The sequence below is a fragment of the Gambusia affinis genome, linkage group LG17 (assembly GCF_019740435.1).
Source record: "Gambusia affinis linkage group LG17, SWU_Gaff_1.0, whole genome shotgun sequence".
Taxonomy (NCBI): domain Eukaryota; kingdom Metazoa; phylum Chordata; class Actinopteri; order Cyprinodontiformes; family Poeciliidae; genus Gambusia; species Gambusia affinis.
The window spans coordinates 20,613,929-20,629,942 of NC_057884.1; the positions used below are offsets into that span (position 1 = coordinate 20,613,929).

Sequence of the window (16,014 nt, forward strand, 5' to 3'; positions counted from 1 at the left end):
TAATATTAATCCGATGTCAACTCTAAAAGCTTGTGAAAAAATTTAAACAATACAAAATTAGTGAGTCAACCAAAATCTAATTTCTTTTGCTTTTGATTTAGTGTTGTGACCCAAGTCTGATCCAAATCAACAATTTCAAAATATATAAAATATTGTTACTGCTAAATTCTGTAACAACATACTTGTCTTCATAAGCTAGCTATGTGTCTAGCTAGCGATTTATATTTATTTTTTGTGTATTTTATTTTCATACCGGTTAGTGAATCATAGAATTTGGCTCTGGAAATGGAAGCGGAACCTTTTACATCGTGAACTTGTTTCCACCCGAGATTATTTTGCACGTTCACAGTCCGTGTACGACCTGAATGTGAACATTTCTTATTCGTTTTCGCTCGCTTTTAACGGTAGCAATGGCGGCTGCCGGTGCTGCGGATCAGCGGGATGTGACGCTAAACTTTACCCTGAAAGAGCTGAGCCTGTCCGGCCGGACCGGAGAGTCCACTCCGGGCGCCTCGTCCGCCGTGGAGCTGCGGAACAAGAAGCTGGTGTGCGTGGAGTACCCCGCGATGGTGACCAGCGTGGAGAGGATGCTGGAGACTCTGGGAGGAGAACAGACGGTGACGAAAGTAAGCGGAACCAACAGCTGCTGGTTTGGGTTTTGTGCGAAATCCGGGTAAAATAGAAAATAACCCGTGGGGTGATAAAACATTACCTGGTGTGAACGCCAGGCTAAAAAATTCTGTTCCTCTTTGGAGTTCGGAAAAAACATTTTTCTTTTTTTTTCTAAAAGAAAGGAAATATGTTATCTTACGTAACAGGGATCATGTGTTTTGTCATGGAAAAACAGAAAAATAAAACAAAAAAAGCAGGTTAATATAATATTTTTAAAATATATTCAGAGTTGGGTAGTAACTAGTTACATTTACTTGAGTAACCTTTCTGAAAAAAGTATCTTTTAGGAGTATTTGTGCTACACTGCTCTATGAATAATTTTATTATGAAGTATTTCTGCTCTTACCTGAGTAAAATTTCTGGATTTTATACCCACAGAATGAAAAAAACAAACATGTTTTAACCAAAGATTGACCACACACAGACACACACCTGGAGTTCTTTTTTAAAAGTTGCAGAAGTTTTTTATTGTTAGAAACGGATTTGGAAAAAAATTTATTTTTCTTATTTTTGTTACTTTTATGCAATATTGTCATTTTTGTCCTTAAGATTAAAAAAAATCCTCTTACCTTTATATTTTGGTCCATCTGATGATGTAATTTTTAAATATTAAATGATTGATAATTTGATCAGTTATTCAGTGCTATTCTTACTTGAGAACAATATTTGGTTATTCTACCCACCTCTGAATATATTAAAGCAGAAGCTTGTCACTTTTATAAAATATATATTTTTACATATTTGTTGAAATTGTCACCATGCCGTTACATATTGTGGTATAATCTGTGAAAAACATTGAACTCCTCCGTCCTCTCCCAGTGGTGAATAAAATCAACCAATCAGAGCCTGGGGGCGGGACTTAGCGCTGTCAGTCACTCTCAGTGTGGCATTGCTCATTGAACTCTGTCATGATGTAGCTAGCAGAGCCTTTTGTGAATGCTAATCCTAGTTAGCATGGCCACCAATCACTGTAAGGTGTAATGGTGTTTCTCCGCCATTGGACCATTTAGTATTGAGTACATGAGGATGATTAACAGCGCTAATACACTCCTTTAAAACTATTTTTTTTAACATTTTAGCATTCAGTATTAGAATTATGTGCTTATATCTTTACAGATGGAAAGTTTATTTTGTTATTGTGATTCCCAAATATGATTATTTATTATTGAACTCGTATTCCTGGTTTTCCCACAGACGTTCAGTGACCCCAACAGGCGACTGGAGATGCGTTTCCGACCCCGTGACCCCTTCTGCCACTCTATGTGTGGAAACCGGCTCTCGTCGAGCAACCTCCTCCTCAGGGTGCGACGGCGGGTCCGAAAAAAGGAGCCCAAAGACGCTCAGATCCAGATGGACATCATGGGAATCATAGGAACGACGTACAAGTTCCAGGGTAAAATCCCAACCTGCTTCACTGCGTCTCATTGTTAAATTAAGAGAAAATGAGAACGTGTTTTTGCTCTGCAGGGATGGTAGACTTCCAGTGCCTTGCTGTGGATTCCCAGAACGGACAAAACGTGTCTCTTTACGACAAAATCATCCTCCGTAAAGCGGAGAATCAAGCGTTCTTCGCGCAGGACGTTCCTTACTTCCTGCCCCCGGCCATTTTCTCACGCCTCGACAGTCCGGTGGATTACTTCTACCGACCCGACGCCGTTCAGAAGCTGATGTCGTCACTGTAGGTCGACCTTAAGCCACGGAGAATACGCAAGAGGATCAGTGCCACTGAAAAATACTAACATTTTTACTTGAGTTTCAGAATTTTGACTTTAACCTCAAAACTCAGATTTTTTTTTTCAGAATTCTGACTTTAAACTCAGAATGTTTTTCCTCAAAATTCTGACATTTTTCCTCAGAATTTATTTTATTTTTTCCCCAAAATTCCAACTTAATATCCTCAGTATTCTGACATGTCTGAGATTATCGGTCAGTGGCCCTTCTCCTCTTCCGCAGGGGAACGAGGGACTTTGATTTGTTCTGTAAATGTTTTCCTGTTCTGCGTTGGCAGCCCTCTGCCCGTCAGTAAGAACTTCATCGGTCTGAACCGCGCCCGGCGGCCTCACAACGCCATCTTCGTCAGCTTCACGGATCCCGCCGTTCCCACCGAGTGCCTGGAGGCGGCGCGGGTCAACTGGGGTCGGCTGTGCCTGAAGGAGCAGGACCTGGAGAGCGAGGAGAAGGTCAAGAAGGTATTTGTTCAGCTGAAAACACGGCCGGCCCGACTGGAAAGTTGGAGCGTCTGATTCTGTTGTGCAATGTTGAACGGTTTGGTTTTATCTAATCTCTGGAAAACATTTTGCTGCTCAGATGTTTGAGAGTCGACCCATCTGGTCCCGCAACGCCCTCAAGGCCAACCTGGACCTCCACCCGGACAAGCTCAAGCTGCTGCTGCCCGTCTACGCCTACTACATGGTGAGCAGCAGGTTTTGCGGGCAACGCAACCCGGGCGGCAACCTGGAGACCGCAATGCTGCAGCGCAATGCTGCAGCAAAGTGTTGCACAACTAGAAGCCAGAAAACTGCTGGGCTTCCAGTTGTTTTATCTTTTTTCCTTTTTCTTCTTGTTTTTCATTTTTTTATCCAGGTTTTGTTTCATTCTTCAGGTTTTTTTCTTCCACTTTCTGCTCTTTTCCTTCTTCCTTCTGTTTTCCTCTTTTTCTGTCTTCTGTCAATTTCTTCTTTTCTTTCCTCGTTCTTCTTCCTTCTTTATTTTGTCCTCTTTTTGTCTTTTATCCTTCTTATCTTTCGTCTTTTCTTCCTCCCTTTTCTTTCTGAATAAAATCCTTCAACCACTCATGCATATCAATAAACAACACAATAATTTAAAGTTAAATTTGTTTCCGTAATTAAATTTAGAAAGTTGTTTCTACAAATAAAGATCAATTTAAAATTTAAATTTCAATACAGAAATATGACATTTTGTCAAACTCCAGTACACTCATAGACACGCTCAGGGTAAACCACAAAAGGTCTTTGCTAACCGGACAGAATCAAATCAAATAAATGGAAGGTTTAGTGGAAGGAAAAAATATGTTACATATGGACAGGAATAAGAGGATTGTGTCAGTTGCTGTTTCTTCTCCAGGTGACCGGACCCTGGAGGAGCCTGTGGGTTCGACTCGGCTACGACCCCAGAAAGACCACAGAGTCCAAGAAATACCAGATGCTGGACTTTAGGATCCGGGTCAGCTCCAAATACGGTGAGGAGAACCAAAGAACTGCATCAAAACACCAGCCACCACGTTCCTGATGAAGTTACAACGTCAGTAATAACCTGGTTATTAATAATTCAGGATTTATTGCAACCATTTGGGCTGCAAGTCATGATTAATCAATTAATGCATCAATTATTCTGATGACTAATCAGATTTAAAAAATGGCACAATCTACATATTTTTTTATTTACCACTTAATAGTTTTTATACAATATTAGAAATATGTTAAAAGATGCAAATAAATAATCAAATTCCTTTTTGAATTAAGAAAAACATTTTATTGTCTAAAAATCTGAAGCAGGTGAAGTTTGGCTAAAACACATTTACATTTAAGGTGTTTTTGCCTTTTTTATATACGGTGTGTATATATATATATATATATATATATATATATATATATATATATATATATATATACGTGTGTGTGTGTTTGTATGTATATGTATATACAGTATTTTGGGTTAAGTTCTCTGAATATGTTTTCAGCAAATAAACTTTTTTGAGTTTGAATACTCATGTTAACGATTAATCAATTACTAAATTACTTGATAAGTTCATAAACTAAGTAATCACAATTAATCTAATTAATCCAATTAATCCTTTCTGTCCTGTAAACAACAAAATGTTTCAATGAATTGTAATTGTTTTCTCTAAATCTCACAGGGTCATCTTGTGTAATATTGGCTGGATATTTTCTCTACAGTTTGGTTGAGATTGTTGGTTTTCTGACATATTTTTAACTTTTAACAGGTTTTCTATGGGGTTGAGTGCTTAGAGAATGACAACATAGATTTGTAGTTTATTTATCCATCCTGGAACCAGGGGCTGTTTGTTACCGTCACCTGGACTGTCTTCATGTTTTTTGTCTCGTCTGATAGATGCTGAATGCTAGCCAACTGTTTGTGGTTTGTTACATTTTCTCCATGCTTGTCTTCTTGTTTTAAGGCTACACTCCACCCAACATACCGGTGAAAGCCAAGAGGAGCACCCTGAGCTACAGTCTGCCCACCACGCTAAACAAAACAGGTTTCAATATGAGCTGATTCATGCAAATGTGTTTAAGCGTTTTGATTGTAGAGCTGAAAAACTTATGGTACAAGTATTACATATCAGTCAATATCGATAATCATTAAGGGGTTACATTGAAATATCTGAAATATTAGCATGAATATTCTCAGATTGATTATCTATTGATATTGATCGCAACAGAATTGTCTTCACAATAATATAATCTTTATAATATAAACTAAAATAATTTCCTAAGCTCCTCCGGCTGCCAGCCTGATGGATATTCCCGGCCCAGAAGGCCCCGGTACCAGTCGCGACCCGCCTCCCGTCTCCTTCCAGCTGAAGGTCGGTGAACAAAAACACCAAGAAAATGAAACATTTTGATCATTTTGTTCTGAAACCAACTCCTCTGCTTGTGCAGGAGTCCGCTTACATGTTCAGAGACGGCTTGCTGCCTCCACACAGACAGATGTTCTACCAGCTCTGTGATTTGGACGTGGACAGGTACCGGCCGTCTTTAAAACTCCGTCCCGCTGTGGCCGACGTTTGCTAACGGTTCTGCTTCCCCAGCATCAGAGAGGCGATAAGCCAGAACGACGGCGAGGAGCGGGAGTGTGACGAGCGCGACGGCTGGTGTGTCGTCGGCACCACGGATAAACTGAGAGACATCATCTCCACTATGATTAAGAAGGTGGTCAGGGAGAAGAAACCAGGTACGAAAAACAACTTCAGTGTATTTCCTCTTTTCATAACCGACCAATGAAGCATTACATATTTGATAATAGTGAGAAATCCCACCATCTGGATCTAATCTTAATCTATGCAATGATTTATACATGCCTGGATTTAAAGCACTAAGTCAAATTTACATTTTGGATATTTTTATACAGTGTCATTGTCTCCCATCACTCCCAGATGGGACCATCTGGTCCGATTTTCCAAACTTCTGTGACCACAGAGCTGATAAAAGTCCAACAGGTTCGATCGGTTCGTGTGTCCAGCCACACACCACATGAACCGATTCCTCTCACGAACATCCCGATTCCTGAAGAAAATCCAGTAAAACCCCCAACATACCATACGGGAATTTAGAATAACGATGACGATGTAGAAGCAGTAGTGATAGTTTGCAGTAGTGTAGTTTTAAGCGATAAAAGACGTAATAAAATGAAAAGGCGTTTGATAAAAGATGGAGGGAGCAGCCGCTCTGTTTGCTGCACTGTGATTTGGAGGCGAGTTATGTTAACATTTTTAACTGGTATTAAACATAACCACATATAATAAACATATGTAAAAATGACCTTTACATATAGTAATAAACATTTCCACATATCACCTCTGATGTCCACCGGACTCTCAGCTGCCATGTCAACTGTTTGGGATTCACTCCGTTCTTACGTCACCGCGCTTTCTGATTGGCTACCTGTCACATTCAACAGGCTGCGTTGTCGCTCCCACTCAGGGAAAACCCCACAGGTCGCAATAATCGGGCCAAGACAAATATGCCCGACTTTAGATTTGACATATTCAACACACCACACACTGCAGGACGTTGTAAGATTGTCTTAAAGGGAAAATCAGGGCAAAAAAACAAACAACCAACCACAAAAAAAGGCTTATCTGACGGCCCCTCCTCCCTCCCACCCCGGGCCCCAGCAAAATTGCCAAGTCTTGTCCGATCCGCGGTAATAAAACGGTTGGGGACCGCTGCTCTAGAACATTTGGTCAGCAGGTTGTGCTGCAAAATGGCTGCCGGAAACCAGAAACAGCTTGCTGCACACTTCTGCTTTTCAAAGATGTATGGTTGAACAATTTTGCATCTATTTGCATCCATTTTAATGTGTGAATGTAAACGTTGAGTTGGGGGCGTGGCCAGCAGCAGCTTGTTTGAAGTGAGAAGACGCCCTGAAACAGGCAGAACTGAGCAGACAGAAATCTTACTGAATGATTTTGTGTAAAAAAAATGTAGTAAACATGTTTTGTTTCACCGTAGATCTGTCCTAACCTCTTTATGAAAGCATAATAGGCCACCTTCAAAGATTATTTTTTTTAACCCTTCAATTCATTTTCTCTCCTTTTCTTTCAGAAAAGCAAGACAATTTCCCAAAAAGACGACGGAAAGGACATTTAAAATACACGGTGAAAGATCCAAACGGAGAGGATGAGGAAGAGGACGATGAAGAAGAAGAGGAGGAGGAGGAGGGTGACAACAAAGAAGACGAAGAGGAAAACGAGGATGATGAGTTTCAGCCTTCAGAAGGAAGCGAAAATGAGATGGAGACAGAAATCCTGGATTATATGTGACAAAATAATCTGGTGTCCATTTATGTGAAATGTTAGGGTGTTTTTTTTTTGTTAAATGTAAATAAAGAAATCAATTTCTTCTAAAGCTTTGAGGTGCCGAGTCTTTACTTTTAAGATCTTCCACTCATTGGGATCAGGTTGCTGTTCGGTGGTCCAACAGGGAAATCTAGAAATCTCTTTTTCCAGATTCTCTCCAACCTGGAAAACTTCCAAAGGAGCCATGTGATTACAAACAGTCAATCGAATAATAATTAATTGTCGATTAATGGTTCACCAGATTAAAATGAGTTCCAATCGATTGATTATTAACGTCCGTTAGACTTTATTTAGTGTTGTAATTTGGCCTCCACCCAGCAGAGGGGGCCGCTGGTCATCCGTAAGCGGAGCCGTTGATACAGAAACAAAGATGGAGGAAGTATCTCAGAACGGGCAAGAGAAATGGTCCAAACAAAGCCTGATGAGGGATACAAAATGCGCCTCGTGAGGTTCCGTGGTGAATAAAAACACTCAACCAAAAACTACCGATGTGCTGTGAGGCGAAACGCAGAAAAATTACAACATAACGGTTGATATGACAACAGATCTTGCCTGTATTTTGGTGCTAAAACATTCAGTGATTTATAAGTTAACAGAAGTATTTTAAAGTGTATTTTAGCTACAGGGACTTTAAAACTGGTTGATGTGCTCGATCTTCCTGGTTTTAGAGAGAACAGCAGCAGCAGCATTCTGGATCTACAAGCTGCCTGTTTTTTAGGCAGACCTGTGAAGATACTGTTGTGATTAAATTAAATTACTTTGTTTTACTGAATCAGTTTAGAATAGGCAATAATCTAATCTCACACATAAACACACACTCAGTGTTTTTCTTTTTTTGATTAAAAATGACAATGTTGTCAATTCAACTAAAGATAAACGTATAAGTTTTTGTATATTTTTATCTTAGTTGTTTATTCCTAGAATGTTCTTCAGGTGATAGAAGACTGATTTTGCAATTGTTTATACGTGTCTCTGAACGTTTATGTTTGAATAATTTTTATTTATCCTTGAAGATTTGTCTTCATGAGATCATTTAAAGGTGCAGCACGCCTAACACGTAGCCTTTCACATGTCTGTTTTTAGTTTATTTCATTGCATAAGTAAATTTCCATGACTTGGTCACTTGGCAAAAACATTTTGGCTCGCTTTGAGAAACCGACGTGACACTCTGGATCTGTTCCTGATGTGGAAGTTGAGGAAATTAGCATAATTATGGTCATGTTACAGTCAAATTTCAATCAAGTTGAAAAACTGACATTGAACTCTACATGATGATTGCTTGTTCTTTATGTGAAGTGTAATATTTATCTGAAGAAAACTCAGAAACATGCACACATGAGCTGGTTAATGATTATGTATCAGATGCTGTTTAAAAAGAGCGAGCCTGACAATCATCCTGGTTTTCAGGGTTTTATTCCTGATGGCGGTTCTCGGGGTTTTGGTAGCTCTTTCCGTTCTGCTGGAGATCATCTCTGCTGCCTCTGTAAGTCCTCAAAAAGCAAAACTCACACAGACAGATTCAGAATTATCTGGAGATAAAGAGATTCTTATATTGCTTCTAATAATTTTTGTTTTTTTTATCAAAAAGGACTTATTTAAGCCTAAAATGAATCTGCTTGTAACCCTTGCAGCTCGGGTTTGTGTCCACCGAGGGAGGGTTGGTGGAGGGTCAAAACCTTCTCCTGGGCTACCGTCGCTACATGGATGTTTTTAAAGGCATTCCCTTCGCTGACATCCCTGGAAGGTTTGAGAAGCCAAAGTGTCACCCAGGCTGGAGCGGTGGGTGACCCTCACATACTGTCCATAACAACCAGGACAGATGTTCGAAAGAGCTGCATAAGTCTGTTTTCTTCCAGAAAGCAACTGAAATGTATTTATCTTTGTTCATTTTAAATTAAATATGTTGTGGGAGAGGTGTGATTTATTTAAATAATTATTGCCATAATTACAAAATAATAGATAAAAGAGCAGAAACTTTATAAAAATATTACTCAATTAAAAGTAAAATGTATTTAGTGTAGTAAAACTACTCCTAAAAGTATTTTTTTTTTTCAAATAGATTACTCAAGTTAATATAACTGAGAAATTGTAACGAGTTACTATCCACTCTTTGAATTTCCTGAGGTCATCTCATTTAGATTCATGAATGCATTGAGTTGCTGCCATTTGATTGAATTATTTTCTAATTAATTAATCAGTTAAAAATGCCACCTTGGGTTGTTATGTGCCTTATCAGGTACACTCAAGACCACCCAGTACAGGGACAAATGCCTTCAACTGGACCCTTTCATGACCGCAGTCTCTGGCAACGAGGACTGTCTTTACCTGAACATCTGGGTTCCTCACCTTGGCTCAGGTAAATATCTATATTTACCTACCAAGGCGATCAAATTTAGATCAAAACTAAGTCTATTTTTTTTTCCAGTGGCCTCTAATATGCCCGTCATGGTCTGGATCTACGGTGGAGCTTTCATGTTTGGTGAGTCATTTGGAACAAACTTCATGGGAAACTATCTCTACAGTGGACAGGAAATGGCAGAGAGGGGAAATGTTATCGTTGTGACATTGGGATACCGTGTGGGAACCCTTGGCTTCCTGAGTGCTGGAGACTCCACTCTTCCTGGTAGAAACCCTTTAAAAAGATCCAGTTGGTACCTTCAATGCTTCGTGCAATCTTCACTTTGTCAGATCTCGTTTAGGAAATTATGGGCTGTGGGACCAGCAGGCCGCCATTGCATGGGTGCACAGAAACATCCGGTCATTTGGAGGAGACCCCAGCAACATCACCGTCTTTGGAGAGTCCGCCGGAGGAGCCGGTGTTAGCTTCCAGGTCAGACGTTTAACTTGGACCATTCAGCAGATTTTTAAGAAATAAACACTTGTATAACAGATGTTATATTGAATGGATAAAAGCCATTGGTAGGCACACTACCGTTGTCAATATGTTAATATGCTAACAGCAGAGCTAATTTTTTGTTTAGCGCACTTATCTTCCCCTAAGTTAATATTCCCAGATAATTAATTATTAATAATCAACTTGGTTGTTTTATAAACTTTCAGTTGAATAAAGTTCGATGTGTGTTTATAAGTTATTGACAGTTAGGAATTCTTCAAGTAGTTCATGTTTATATTCATGCTCTTATTTTGAAGGGGGTGAAGACTGTTTACGCAGCAGTTCCGTTTCCTCTCATGTTGTTTCTTGTTTTATTAACAAATGTTATTGAGCAAGTGGTATGTATACAGAGTTATTTAGCACTTTAGCGTTAGCTTCTGCTGGATATCATCTGAGTGTAACACTTTTGCGTTAGGTTAGCTGGTGCTAATGATTAGTACTTTAACATTAGCACAACTAACGTTTTAGTTAGTCTATCACTATTAAAAACCTTTCTGAATTACTTTGAAAGGATTCTGCTGTGTTTTCTGTTTCTCTGACAGACACTCACCCCTCACAACAAGGGACTTATTAGGAGAGCCATCTCCCAAAGCGGCGTCGCCCTTTGCCCTTGGTCTATCAACAAAAACCCTCGCAAGTATGCTGAAGAGGTACATGGCTCCTATTACCCATGTTTTAGGGATCAGTAGAATGCATACTGTAAGACATTAGTAATGTGATATTTTTAGAGCTTTTTTTCCAGGTTGCTCTGAAAGTCAACTGCCCCATTGACAGCAGAATGGCCGACTGTCTGAAAATGACCGATCCAAAGGTTCTCACTAAAGCAGGAAGCATCTCTTTGACCAGCTCTGCTGACGGTAAGCTCCACACTCCTTCTACTCTGCTAGTGCACTAGTAGGGGAACATTAGTTAACTTTTAAAACACTTAGCCTCTCCTAAATTAATTTTCTAAATAAATTCAAAAGTGCTAATTTACTTGGCTGATTTGTAAACTTTCATTTGAATAAAGTTCAACATGTTTGTTGAAGGTTTGTTTATCGACTGTTAGGTATTCCTCCAATGGATGTTTATAGTCACAACACTCAACAACTCTAAAACTGGACCCACAAGTGAATGGTTTGTTCAAAAGAATCATTTACTGAACACAAATAAATCTATGTTGTAACACAATTCATTGACTTGAGTTTGGTGTCAAAATGGTTAAATTTAGCGCTTTAGCATTAGCTTTACCAATGGCTAATTTCCACTAATACGATGTCAGTGTAGCATTCTAAAGTTGTTAATTGGAGATAAATAACTTTGATTAATGATTTTAAGCATCTTTTTTTCAATATAAAAACGTTCTTAGTAAAGTATAAAAAGAAAACTTGAGGTGAAAATCAGAGTGTATTATATTTGAAGCAAATATGTATCGCTTTACTGTTAAATCAGATTAATCTGAATCAATCTCTCTGTCGGTCAGACCCTTTTATCAACAACCTGGCTCTTACTCCTGTGATTGATGGCGACTTCCTGCCCGATGACCCGTCCAATCTGTTCCACAACGCCGCCGACATCGACTACATGGCCGGAGCCAACGACATGGACGGACACATCTTTTCCAGTTTCGATGTCCCGTCGATTAACTCTCTTCTGACGGTCACCTCTGTGTGAGTTCAAGTTCAAAAACACGTCTTCTGGAAATAGCTGAAATAGTCAGGATCTAGACCAGGGGTGGGCAATCCTGGTCCTCCAGGGCCGGTGTCCTGCAACTCTTAGATGTCTCCCTGAGCCAACACACCTGTGTCCAATAGCTGAATCACCTCCCAAGTGCAGTCAGGTTCTCCAGAGTTCTGCTAATGACCTCATTATTTGACTCAGGTGTGTTGAAGTAGAGATACATCTAAAAGTTGCAGGAGACCGGCCCTCGAGGACCAGGATTGCCCACCCCTGATCTAAACCAAAGTTGAGTGTCCAAAAGCCAAAGAAAAACCTTTAAAGGGGACATTTTGCATGTTTTTATACGTCCGTTTGGTTCTGAACTGCTCCTAAAACAAAACACACAAAAAAAAAATCCAGCTGATTTTTGGCAATACATTCACGTTATTGGTTTTTGGGAAATGTTCTTTGATTGCTAAGTCATAATCAATTGCCACTGCGCCGTTACCTAGCAACCCCAGGAGCCCAGCCCATCACCTAGATGCCCAAGCAGAGTAGCAGCACCTTTTGGTCAGCTGGTATAACTGCTGTATGCCCTGTACAATGGCTACTGGAAAAGACAAGTGCTTTGTTGATGACTTTACGGAAATCACTTGCTGCGTTTTGGTTGGCTGTGCAGGAGGCTCCACTTCTGCTTTTCAAAGACTTTTGGTTGTATAGTTGTGCATCTGTTTGGAGTCATTGAGTAGACATCGAGTTGGGGGGCCTGGTCAACAGCATCTTATTTGGATTTAAAGTGACAAGATGCCCAAAAGCAGATAAAATCTCATTATCTAAGAATAATTTTGTGCAAAAAATGTAATGAACATTTTTTGCATCACTCGCATATTTATCCTAAGCTGTGATGAAACGAAACTTTTCAATGTGGCTGGTGACACTACTGATCACTTTAAAACATTACAAAGAAGTTGAACTCAAAACTTTTGCAATGGATTTGATGCCTTGTACCAAATTTAAATGTCCAATATTCTCTTCCGGACTGAAGCGATGAGGTCAAGAGGCTCCTGGGTTCTTTCACCAAGGAGAAAGGGACCCTTGGCTTTGAGAATGGCTTCTCCACCTACACCTTGGACTGGGGATCCAATCCCAGCCAGACGACCATCAAGAAAACTGTCGTGGCCATCGAAACAGACTACATATTCCTGATTCCCACTCAGGCTGCCCTTTATCTCCATGCCTCCAAAGCAGGGTAAGAATACACCTTTCTTTTACAAATATAACATATTTGGTCATCATGAAAGTGTTTTATCTTTTCATTTCTCCATTTAAGAACTGGTCGCACCTACTCGTACCTGTTCTCTGAGCCCAACCGTTTGGGAACCTACACCAAACCCTGGCTGGGCGCTGATCACGCCGATGACCTGCAGTACGTCTTTGGAAAGCCTTTCTCCACGCCGCTGGGGTACTGGCCGAAACATCGGGACTTGTCTGGATACATGATCGCCTACTGGACCAACTTTGCCAAGACGGGGTATGAATACCACAAAAAATATGTTTTCAGAGTTGGAAATAGATTAAGGTTGGTGAAATTTTCTACTTCTCTGGTTCACAGAGATCCTAACATAGGAGATCTGAGCGTACCTGCAACATGGCCGACATTTACGTCCACTGGACACAAGTTCTTGGAGATCAATTCCAAGATGGACGCCGGCTACGTGAGGCAGAAGCTGAGGTTGCGCTATGTGAATTTCTGGACCAGCATTTTTCCCAACCTTCCCTCCATCTACTCAGAATAAAACCTGCTGTTGCAATGAAGCCAATGTCTAGTGGGGCTGGTCCATAAAAAATAAACACGTGTGAGGAATACAAACACTGCTTTCTTGGTTTTTATTTCATACAAATAAATATTACACTGAATAAAAATTTAAAAAGTAAATGGATACATTTAGATTTTTATTGCTGCCTCGTTACCATTACTCTGGAAAGTATTATTTTAACTACAATGAAAAACTAATTATAAAGAATGTAAAACTTCCTTATTTTTGTATTTCAATTGGTCTTTAGAATGCCACTGGTGCTTAAAAACATAAAATTAGTCTAAATAACTTGAGCAATTCCTAAAACAAGGAACTAGGAAATAAAATAATTACACCCATCATTTTCTTAAATACTGAAAATTAATTTGGATTTCTCTATATGCTGATGACATCATGCTCTACTTTCTCCTTTTCCAACTCTGTACCATCTACTGCTAACTCAGCTTCAGTGCTGTGGATAAGTCTTCGCTGATAACTCCAGATATGACCAGATGTGTCTTTTTTTTTAAGAAAAAACATCACAGGTGTCAAACGCAAGACCCTGGTGGCACCAACAACCTTTTCAGTATGTCAATGTTCTTCTTAGGCCTCTAATGAGCCATCATTGGATCCAGGTGCATTAAACCTGGGAGAGACTAAAACATACAGGATGCCGGCCCTCTAGACTAAATGCTAAGTATGCTTAAGTTTTGTGTTATCAATCAAATCAATGCAGTTTTTTTCTGTTTACTGCCAAATTATATCAATCAGTCCCTCCACTTTCTTGAGAATTATCATGGAAAATCATACAAAGTCAACAAATTGCGCTAACAATTGGGAGTTTATTGCAGATTTTTCTCAAAAATTGTCAAAAACTTTTTAACTTGTTCCAGCTTAACTGATGTCAGATTATAGTCCATGATATACACAGCAAGTCATAAAAAGTTGGATTTATAGTTATATTTCATAATATTTTGATTTTTAAGGCAAAAAATGATCACAAAAAGAATCACGAAATCCTGGATTTTGTGATTCCTCCAGGATTTTCAGACCTGGATTGACTGAAAATATGTTCAGTAATCTTTTCAGTCCCTCAACATCAAGAACTGATTGATATTTTAACAGTTTGTGAACAGGTTTTACCTTTCTGGCACAACTGGCCCTTTAAGAGCATTCATAATTCTGATTTGGCCCAAAATGAAGTTTGACACCCGTTCTCCACATGATTAGAACCTGGTAAAGACTGCAGAATTTTAAAGATTGTTTATGTTTTATTTATCAAGTCTATATTTAGTCAGACTGATAAAGAAGTGTATCATAAACTTAGCCTTACACACTGCGTATTGTTTCGGGACTTTACGTTATGTAAGACAGCTGTGTAAACCAAGTCTGGCTTCCTGATAAAGTTATTTTTAGTTATCCACGTGATTGTACCCACGTGTTGGCATGGCAACCTGTCTCGTCCAATGACCTTGGAGGGTAAAAAACAATGGATGGATGCTGTTAAAACACAACATGGATCCATAAAAGGTTCCTCTTAAAGGATGATCATGTGCACTTTGACCTCGGAGAAGCAGTTACAAATCATATATGTATTTTTTGAATGTCAAATAAAAGCTGTAAAGTTGAGACGTAGATGGAGGTTTTCTGTTTTTATTTAACCTTGAGAATCTGGTAGAACATCAAAAATAGTTTCTGACATGTCAATTTTTACATACCGTAATTTCGGGACTATAAGCCGCGACTTTTGTCTCACGCTTTCGACCCTGCGGCTTATACAACGATGCGGCTTATTTATGAATTTTTTCTAACGGCCACTAGGGGCGCTGGAGCAGAAAAGGTAAGCGTGAGACATCTTGAATATATCTGTAGAGGAAGACTAATGTAACATCGTACTTTGTGCATGAATAAAATTAGCTTGAACAGACCCTCATCATGGAAAATGCAAGAAGAAATGCGTATGATGCAGCTTTCAAGTTAAAAGCAATCGAGCTGGCCGATAAAGAAGGAAACAGAAACTGAGGAAGACTTCCATGGTTTCAGTGCACAGGAGGAAGAGAATGACGTCTCTCCGTGACTTTTAACCGTATGTTATTTAAACCAGCCCTGTTAGTGTTGTTTTGCTATATTGCTGCTGTTCAGAAAGAAAAGCTACGGCATATTATTATCCGTTTTATTTAAACCAACCCTGTTAGTGTTGTTTTGCTATTTTGCTGAAAAGCTACGGCATATTATTGAAACTTTAGAAACACTTTATGTGTACGGTCTTTCTTTGTAAATATTTCATGTTTCAATGTAGGCACATGCCGGTGCGGCTTATGTATGTACAAAATGTGTTTCCTTTAAAAATGTAGGGGGGAGCGGCTTATAATCAGGTGCGCTCTATAGTCCGGAAATTACGCAAGTTCATTACATAAGCCGGTTTTCCTGGAATTTTGGCAAAATTTGGCAAA

General features: G+C 39.4%; 2 protein-coding genes across 2 annotated transcripts; both read left to right on the forward strand.

Moving 5' to 3' along the window:
* Positions 1–310: 310 nt before the first annotated feature.
* gtf3c5 (general transcription factor IIIC, polypeptide 5) lies at positions 311–7,284 on the forward strand. The gene is made up of 11 exons (XM_044144195.1): positions 311–626; positions 1,867–2,065; positions 2,140–2,350; positions 2,681–2,861; positions 2,980–3,084; positions 3,757–3,871; positions 4,832–4,912; positions 5,151–5,239; positions 5,316–5,398; positions 5,465–5,607; positions 6,981–7,284. The coding sequence occupies exons 1-11, from the start codon at positions 411–413 to the stop codon at positions 7,196–7,198; spliced, it is 1,641 nt and encodes a 546-aa protein (XP_044000130.1). The 5' UTR covers positions 311–410; the 3' UTR covers positions 7,199–7,284.
* Positions 7,285–7,668: 384 nt separating this feature from the next.
* On the forward strand, positions 7,669–13,635 carry LOC122847104 (bile salt-activated lipase-like). The gene is made up of 12 exons (XM_044144471.1): positions 7,669–7,691; positions 8,642–8,717; positions 8,866–9,013; positions 9,471–9,590; positions 9,660–9,857; positions 9,934–10,064; positions 10,670–10,777; positions 10,870–10,984; positions 11,590–11,776; positions 12,811–13,014; positions 13,096–13,296; positions 13,378–13,635. The coding sequence occupies exons 2-12, from the start codon at positions 8,655–8,657 to the stop codon at positions 13,559–13,561; spliced, it is 1,659 nt and encodes a 552-aa protein (XP_044000406.1). The 5' UTR covers positions 7,669–7,691; positions 8,642–8,654; the 3' UTR covers positions 13,562–13,635.
* The last annotated feature ends 2,379 nt before the right edge of the window (positions 13,636–16,014 follow it).